This window comes from Malus domestica, chromosome 04 (genome assembly GCF_042453785.1).
Source record: "Malus domestica chromosome 04, GDT2T_hap1".
Classification (NCBI taxonomy): Eukaryota; Viridiplantae; Streptophyta; class Magnoliopsida; order Rosales; family Rosaceae; genus Malus; species Malus domestica.
Window position 1 is genome coordinate 10,194,568 of NC_091664.1, and position 9,393 is coordinate 10,203,960.

Below are 9,393 nucleotides of genomic sequence, written 5' to 3' on the forward strand. Positions count from 1 at the left end.
AACTGAAAAAGAGAGACAGAGAAAAGATAGGTGTAGGGAAAATTTTTGTGTCTTTTTGCGTTTATTGTGTTTTTATTTATAGTAAACATAATGGGCTTACTTGCTCTGCAAGTAACAAGGCCTAAGATCTTCTAGATTACATAGGAAACCTAAATACAATATACTAGGATTTATACAATTACACATGCGGTATAATTCTTACTACAATAATTCTAGATATGAATAAATGATGTTGTGATGAATTAGCACTTAGGTCTCGTTTGGTAACTCGAACTGTACTGACTATTTCCATTGGATAGACTAATCTTTGCACTAATAGTATTGACTAAATAATCGAGCTTTTGGTGAAGTATCGGAATAAAAACTAACTATTTAATCTTGTGTTTGATACTGTACTGAATAAGAGGTCTTTGATGTTAATTTTAAGAGAAAATTGATGATAAAATGTTAGAGTAAAATTGGCAGTTCCTAAACAAAACGTTGAGTCTGTAATCTTAGACTAGTGCTTGTTTTCAGTTGTAATTATTTTAGTCTAAGTTTGTCTCACGTGCTCTCGATCACAAAATGGCAAGCGTTTCAGAGACATCCGGTCAAGTAAGTTTGGCATGCATATGAATTCACATGATATAAGTTTTTGTTCAATAGGTTGTTTAGTTTTCAAGTTTAACGATTGAGATATGGGTTTTACATGTTAATTAATTTGGTACGAGTTGGTTTAGCTTAAAGGCCCACATACTAATATAAGATTTATTTGGAGTCAGATGCTATGTAGTTAAAACGAGGATAAATTCAAATGGTTTTGTTTTTATTTTTATCTCATCTATTTAGAGTTTAAAATCATGTTGAAGTCTCCTACTGCAACTTATATATATATGAGATCACATTAGGGTTTTGGTGGTGCTGGCGCATAAGCACACACGGGATTAAACAGAACATATATAATGCCGAGTGCAGCACAATAGGTTTTTGGGGTTTTGGGCGCATCTTGAATTAAAGTAGGTCCTGTGGTTTTCTTTATGGCACCGCATATGCATGAGATGAGTTTAGGGTTTTTCTCGGTGGCTGCCGCATAACAGAGACCAGTTAACAGAGCAGAGCATCAGCACCGAGTCAATATGTTTTTATGTTTTGATTGCCGCATGCTTTAGATCAGTTTAGGGTTTTTCATGCTGCTGCCGCATATGCATGAAAATTGGGTTTCTTAAATAAAAGCATCTAAAGGCAGCAGCCTTGGGTTTTGAGCAGAACGAATTGTTTTCTTATTGCTGCTATCTTGTGGTTTCAACAGCATGCGTTCTTAAAGTGAAGATATTATTTTCATGCTGCTTTCATTATTTAAGTTTTTAATTGAATGTCAATTATAAAAATGTGCCTTGTGATTTTCATAATTGATTGTTTTTTCAAATAAGCACTTCATCATATAAACATTCTGCATGATTGAGTTAGTATCTTGCAAAGTTCGAAGAAAAGGTGATTGACGATCGCGTTAGTGTCGTGCCACTTCAACTCGAAGACTGAAGAGAGATTGAGTAGCAAAGTGCGGAGACAAAACTGCCTACTAGTATGACTGTCTAGTTGATGAGTTTTGTAAGTCTTTCTATACTCATTTCTCTTAGTGTTTGTCTTGGCTTGGGAGCCCAAGGATTTTCCCAGTGGTGGGTTTTGTCTCATTAAATCCTACATCCTGTGTGCACATTTTATTTATCTTTATAATTGCATATGTGTAGGATAGTTTATATGTGATGTGAATGTGGAATTAATTTGAAAACTGAAAATTAAATTGAAAATTGAATTGGATTTTTAAATTCGAACTTATTCACCCCCCTCTAGGTTAAACTAGGACCTATCCTAGAACTTAAAAGAAAAGGAGAAAAAACATAACCATTAATAGAAAGAGAGAACGAGAAAGGAAACACAACCCTCAAAAGCATGGAATTCCAAACAACTACGTTCCAAGATCCCCCAAAGAGCCAAACCCAAATAACAAAAACGCAAAGTAACAAACTAGATTACCAAAAACACCAAAACGCCATAAAACTCAAATCTGATGAAAACTCACACCTTGATTAAAACCCAAAAGAGCAAAAAGTTCAGATACCTGTGAAAGAAGCAAGCTTCTTATCCAAAATCAAAACTTTGTTTTAAAGTTGGAAATCTACAGTAAAAAAGACCTAATTTCTTGTTGATGGAGAAAAACCAAAAGCCAGCGACATATTATAAATTTGTGATGTCAATAAAAAGAGAGAGATAGAGCACAATACAGAGAGAGAGAGCGCGCGCGAAAGAACAGATGATGAAGATGAAGAAGATGATGATGACCCAACGGAAGGCAGCGAGAAGATGACTTCACAAACAGTGTTGCACAGAAGCAGATTCGCCAGAAGGGAATGGCGAAACAGTCACACTCCCATTATTTTCAGTGAACCTTAAACCCAAAAAAGTCCCGTACTTCCTTCTTGGATTTCGCGAAATTTTTCGATGATCCTTCGTCTTTGAATTTTGAATCAGAGTCTGATTTTGGAGAAAAGGATTAGTTGATAAACTCATAATTCATTAATGAATCTTCTTGAGCAGTGTGGTTCATATTGTAATTGGATTGCTCATGTTCATTTTCATAGAGTCAAGTTCATAAATTCATCATATTCTCTTATTCAAAACTCTTCATAACGTTGCGAGGACTCCCACATTTTATTTGCTCGCACATGCGAGCGAAATCTTCATTGGTTTTGATCTATAAAACATTGTGGTTTTCGAAGTCGCTGCCACTGTCTAAAATTTGATCTCCCATTGCTTCCGCTAATTTTAGGGTTTAAATTTAAAATGTGTCTTCTTCGTCCTCACTCTACCGGTTTGCGAGTTGGGAGTTGCCTGAGTTTCGTTTACCAGCAATAATGGAGGTGTTGGTTTTGGGTTGTTGGGTGTAAGGATAAAATCTACTACTCTCTGTTGGTTGTAAAGGCAAATTTTCGTTTCCATTTTCTTTTGTAAAGGCAGTTTTGGAAGTTTGATTGACACATTTTGTTAGTTAGGTTAGGTGTAGAGATACATCTTATGAGTTAAAATAAAAATTTCCTACAAGTTAGCAGGTGTGAAGTCTATAAAACAAGTGGGGCAGGATATATTAATCTTGTGACTGTTTAACACATAAGTGCACCAAATAACTGACTCGGTATTATTCCTATCCGGTGCTTTAAGTGCCAAATAAGGTTTTAGATAATATATATTTTTTTTCAATTTTTGATACCGCTCAAATAATTAAGTAAAGAATTGCATGGATTGGTTGAAATGATGCTCTCAAGAACTGCTAAACCAAAATCTGGCAACAATAACATCTATTTTGAATCTTTCATGTTGCAGATTGTGATATATTGGGGAGAAAAGCAAGTGATGGATCGGTTCACTTAAATTTTCGACCACATAGGCATCAAATAATTGTGGGAACAAATTGGTGAGAAGCAACTCTAGAATAGAGGAACTTTATACATAAAATGGAAAAAAGAAAAATATGTCATTTGATGACTCCCGAACGACAATTGTGCCTGTTCATATGTAAAAATTCGTGAGGTTGTAGTTGCACTTAGGTTAGGTATACGGAGAAAAGGATGATAAGTTTTCTTTGTTAAGAAAAAGAAGGTGAATGATACGTGTAACACTGGAGAAGCTAAGGGATTTCAGTGGCAAGTTCTAGACACTTCTCTCCCTCATGAGAGACCTTCCCTCTGTCTGAGGGCGATTCTCACCCTTTCGTGTGAGTGGTTTTCGTTCGTTTCTCGTTTGTAGCCGCCGATCCTGGTTGCAGCTGGGATCTGTGGGAGCTCTTCTGTTTTTGCTTTCGTCTCCCTCTCTTCTCCCCTCCGATGCTTCTTTTCCCTGCTTTCTGGTTCGCTTTTCCCTTTTCTCCTCCCACTGCTATCTCTCCTCCTCCTTCCTCTAATTTCCGATCTTTGGTCCAGTTTCGCCGCGTGTTGCGCCTTGTTGAGTCGGTGAGATCAGATCTGGTGCTTGCACTGGGTAGGGTGTTCTGAACACCCCCACCTTCTCTTTGTTGTTTGCCTTGGTTGGCAATGTTGCTCGTGGATTTCCACGCGCTTCTTTCTCTTTGCTGCAGGTTGTTGTTGATTTGTGGCTGTGTTTGGACTGAAGATTGGAATTGGTTGCTGGGTTTGCTGAGACACGACTCGGTTGGGAGATGAGATTTGGGCGTTGGTCGCGGCGGTGGTTACAGCGGGGGTTGCAGCGGTGTTCTCGTTTTCTGTTTTCTTCGGATCCAACTTTTGGTTGGGCTTGTTTTGGTGTGTTTGGTTAACCCCGTTTTGCTTTGTATATCTGTTTTGGGCCTTGGTTGTAAGTTTCTGTTGTTGCAATAAATCTTTCACCATGTTTTGGCATGGTGTTCTTCAAAAAAAACACTAGAGAAGCTACAAAGGCATAAGGAGGTGTGGCCGCACCTTTGGTCATCTGAAATTGATCTTAAGAGCGAGAATTCACCCCGATTTCTCTGAAGCTACATAGAATGTTTCCACTGCGCTTGGCTTTTTTTTTTTAGAACACCCAAGCCAAAACGATGTTGTTTTGGACATGAGGAAAAAAACGAAGTGAAAGTTGAAACAATGTCGTTTCGTTAAAAAAAGATATAACATAATAGGGGATCACTTCGATCGTCCCCCATTATACATAGAGTAGGATTCTCTCCCCTCCTATTCGCATCCCCTTCTTTCCACTTCTCTCACAAATTGCTTTTTGTCTTCTTCTAGCTATTAAAAAATTAACACAAAATGTTGACGTGACTTTACCGTAACCATTCAAATAGGAAAGGAGGGAAGGAGAGTGAGACTAGGAGGGGAGATAATCCTACTCCATTATACACACTCCAGACAACTCGAGACAAAAAGAAGGCAGAAGCTCTGCCATTGGCCCATTGGAAGCAGCAGCCAGCACAGCAGTAAGACATCGCCGCACAGCCACGCATTATCTCCCCCCACGGGTCGTCGCCTTCCACGTTATCGTTAGCCACCAGGCTCACCACCGTCAATTTTGAGGTAAATTCTTAATTTTTTATGTACTATGAAATCTTGTTGTGAACTTATACTTTAAATGATCGATTCTAAGCTTAATTATTGTAAAGATCGTAGATATTACCTATAAAAAGATCCTTGTCAACCTAAAACCTTTTTAATGCCAACAAAAGTTATGAGGAAGGACAATCAATGTCTTATCACTCTTTGGTTTGATTTATTTGAGTGGTTGAAGTATATATTACAATAAAAGATGCTGCATTTTGGTTCCCTGTCATAGCCACCAAAATAAATTGCAAGTAACTAAGGACCAAAGCTTTCGAACAGACTTGGAAAATGATGAGACTAAAGAACCATAAAAAAACATCTTCAATGGATTGCCAAGGAGCATAAGGCTCGCCAAAAAGAAAGAAAATTCATTTTCACAAATTAAGCAACAATTAGAGAACAATGCAGAATAAGATGGTCAAAAGATTCCTCAGCAATGTGACAAAGAACGCAATATGAATCTGAAGCCACTTCCCGACGTTGCACTAAATCATCAGTTAATAATCGCTCATGACAAGCTTTTCAATCTACTAAACCCTAACGTGGTTGAACTCAAATAAGAGTAGTGTTTAACAAGAGATCATGTTGGCTCTTGAAAAGTAATCAATCATGCATAGAGTAACTTAAAAATTAACTAATTAAGTGAACTCCAACAATGTACAAGGCTAGTAATTTCTCTTACTTAACAGTACTGTTACACGGTTAATGATCAGAGAAATGACTTATGCTCACCATTTTCTCCTTCTATAAACTCTTGTTTATGTACATTCGCTATTCTCCTTTAATTTATCAATCTAATGCCCAAGATAAACAAAGTTGTGCATAATGAGTAAAGAGGTGTGTGAAAATTCTCAATAATTATTCATGAGTTTTGAGTAGGTGAAGGTATAATAATTGAGGTTTTGTTTACAGTTAGATAAAATAACATGTTAATTAAACTACATTAGTGTTTTTTAATTAGAATCTGTTGTTGGCTCAACACATGTTGCAAGGTAACAACAGTATGATAAAGAAAATTAGAAGTTAAAAGTAACTAGAAGAAGCAGCCGACTCCAACAAAGAATGGACAAGTCTAGTAAGCTTCTAAAGGTTGGGGAAAAGCAAGAGCAAAGTTGTAAGAGAGCAAGTTCGACGAGTACAGGTAGCCATTAGCTGCAGCTGCCTGCCCAATACTTATTCTCTGAACCCGAGAGAGAGAGAGAGAGAGAGAGAGAGAGCTAGTTGTGGGCGTTTAATGGAAGAGTGGTGTTGTTGAGTTTACCTCGAAAAAGAGCTTGCAGTGCACGTGTAAACCAGTACCAAAATATTTTCATGTCTCCATATCCCTAAATATTTTTGATAAAATCTCTCTCTGTCTCTCTCTCTAAAACAAAGGAAAGAAGAAACACATGGAAACTCTAATGAACCCATACCTCCTTGCTTCTCCTTCTCTTATGTACTTAGCCATTCCTTTCAAATATCAGAGTTTTAAACCCTAAACAATAGTACTTCAATTGCTAAGTAAATACAGGTTTAGTAATATTTTCTCTTTACTTTGTTAAAAAATATTTTAAGTTCGAATTCTCTACCCAAATAAAAGAAAGCAAACAAATTAACTATCAGAAATAATTTCTCTCTCTCTCTCTCGCTCTCTATATATATATATATATATATATATATATATATCAGTATATAGCTATAGTAATTATGATCAGATCTCACAAAACCACATAAAATATAGGTTAACAAAGAAGAGGATCCATGAACATGTTTGAACTTAATTGTTGATACAAAAATAAGTACTAAAAGATACGCGGAAGGGTTTGGTTTGAACAGCCCTTTGTTAGTCATGGTAGAAAAGATTAATCAAATTAACAAGCCAGCTTGAAAACAGATTGTTCTTCTTGGATGTTGTTTCTCTTCATATTAAACAAGCTCTGGCAGTAGTACATTTCACAAATAAAAAACTCACCAAGAATAATCCATGAAATATACAATCATTCAATCAAACATGTAAAACATATGGTACGTGATCTACTCATCGAATATTAATTAATGCTAAAACAAAACTCAAAAAAAAGAAGGAAAACATACTAAAAATCTGAAATGCTGATCGACTACAAACCCAAATTCTTCTATCCACATAGCTACTACCTAGCTACATAGTCGGTGATGACACATCTGGTAACATGTAGTTGATGATGACAAAGTGAATTAGCTCTCATGATGATCCAATAGGATGGTCCGGTGGTTAGAATGGCGGGCGGCCAGTAGCCCAGTACGCTGCCTCGGCTGGCAATTGCATAGAATTCAGGAGATTGGGAGGCAACCCATGAAAAAGAGGCGGATTTGAGTTCGCTGCTTCAGCCATAAGTTGTTGCTGCTGCTGCTGCTGCTGTTGTTGCTGGTTCTGATGACCAACTCCGCTCGGAGACCCAAGACTTCCACCTCCTCCGCCTTGCATCGGTAGTTGACCCTCGTCTTCCTCCAGTGGAAGCCGCTCATATGCCGCGTTGCTAAACGAAGCTGCCATGATAACAACCGGGCCAGATGCAATTAGCGTCCCCACAACGCTTCCCCCTACTACTTGCCCTTGCCCTCCTGCCAGATATATAGTTAAACCAGTTGCGGCAGGCGGGGCTGGAGGAGGCAGAAAGGACCCTGCTAGTGACAAGATCTCAAATCGACCGTGCAAGGTCACTATAGACCCTGGGGAGGCGGGCTGCCTGAGGGTCACATTCGTGACAGTGCCGGTCCCGCTCATAATGCAGACGCCTCTCTGGCGCCTGCGAGCAAAGGTGGCGACACTCTCCACTATGTCGCACCCGTCGGCAATCTCCATGACGTGGGTGCGGAGCGCATTGGCGCTGTCCCGGGTGATGATGATGGGGGGCTTAGGCTTGTTCTTGGATCCAGCAGGTCTTCCTCGGGGCCTTCTCGTCATTTCTGATCCGTCACCACCGGACATGGTAACATTGAGCTCTTTGCCTAATTCGCCTCCATTGCCACCGCTGTCATTGTTGTCGATATCCCGCTCTCTCTTCTGTCCCTTGTTAAGGCCGCTGCTTCCGGTTTGCTCGTCTTCAGAATTCTGTTGCTGGTGGTGGAACTGAGGATGCTGCTGCTGGTGATGCAGGTGGAAATCTCTTGTATGGAAGGGAGGGGGAAGAGAATGGGTGTCCATATCTTTATGCTTAAATTTTCAGTACTTAGAAAACAAAACAACCTTATTCTTTCCCTAAAAAACAAAGAACCCAATAAAGTAGCAAGAAATTGAGGATAGAAATGAGTGCTAGCTAGCTAGCTAGAGCTAGAGTTAAAAGGTTTGTGTTGATCAGTAGACAAATTCAAAAGGAGAGAGATAAAGTGGGATGAGGAGCTAGCAAAGAAAAGGAAAAGGAAGACTTGGGGTGTGTCTCTTTTAGGGTTGCTTTTAATTGTTTACCTTGTTTAGTGAACCAGGATTGAGCAGAAAGGAGGAGGGAGTTGCTGAGCAGATTTGTGGTGCCACCAACAAAACTGGAGCTGAAATAGGCATGATATTGCTTCTTCAGCCTTGGCTGTTGAAGGTACAGCGAAATTAAGGTTAGGTTTAATTTTGTTTGTTGAGGATTTGGGAGAGAAGAGAAGCGAGGAGGAAGAGATGAGGAGGAGAGAAAATAGGTATGGGATGGTGGGGGTGGTCTTGGTCTTTGAAGGATCGTGAGTAGAGTGTTGGGTTAGGGTTAGATTCAGATGAGAAATAGAGAGGGGGATGGATATGGGTTTGGTTTCGGTAAGAGTAAGACTCTACTACTGCGTGCCTATGGGCGGTGGAATGGTCCCCACACCCCCTGTTTCTCTCTCTAAAAAACTCTCTCTCTCTCTCTAAAAATTGGATTGAATTAAGGACAAAGCTTGGCTCTCAAAGATTTGTAAGAGTATACTTCACAAAGCATTACGTGGTTATCTTACATAACTTTGTGTTTATAATTGAACCTGTACGAATTATAATCCAAGGATTATCTTTGTAAAAAATTAATGAAAATTAATGTCGTTTAGTTAATTACTTGTAGTAAATGTTCAGAGTTGTCCCACATCAGTGAGGGACAAGGTTTGTTATATTCATTTTTTGTAATGATGGTTTTATGTAGTGATGATGGTTTTACATAGTGATTTATAAGATTAATGATTTAGAAGATGTTTTTGTGGATTTAATCCTCTGTTTTAATTCCTAAATTTGTAATTCACCGTCAATTTGTACTATAAACTTTTATTTGACCAATTAATCTCTGAACTTTATAACATATAGCTATTAACTTCTTACCATGCGTCAAATTTTCAAATTCATTATTTCGTTCATATTTATCAC

General features: G+C 38.5%; 1 protein-coding gene across 1 annotated transcript; it reads right to left on the reverse strand.

Annotated features, from left to right (window-relative positions):
- Positions 1-7,020: 7,020 nt before the first annotated feature.
- On the reverse strand, positions 7,021-8,765 carry LOC103437192 (AT-hook motif nuclear-localized protein 24). The gene is made up of 2 exons (XM_070820485.1): positions 8,488-8,765; positions 7,021-8,280 (listed from the first exon to the last, which is right to left on the reverse strand). Exon 2 carries the CDS (start codon positions 8,224-8,226, stop codon positions 7,294-7,296), a length of 933 nt encoding a protein of 310 aa, XP_070676586.1. The 5' UTR covers positions 8,227-8,280; positions 8,488-8,765; the 3' UTR covers positions 7,021-7,293.
- Positions 8,766-9,393: the final 628 nt, after the last annotated feature.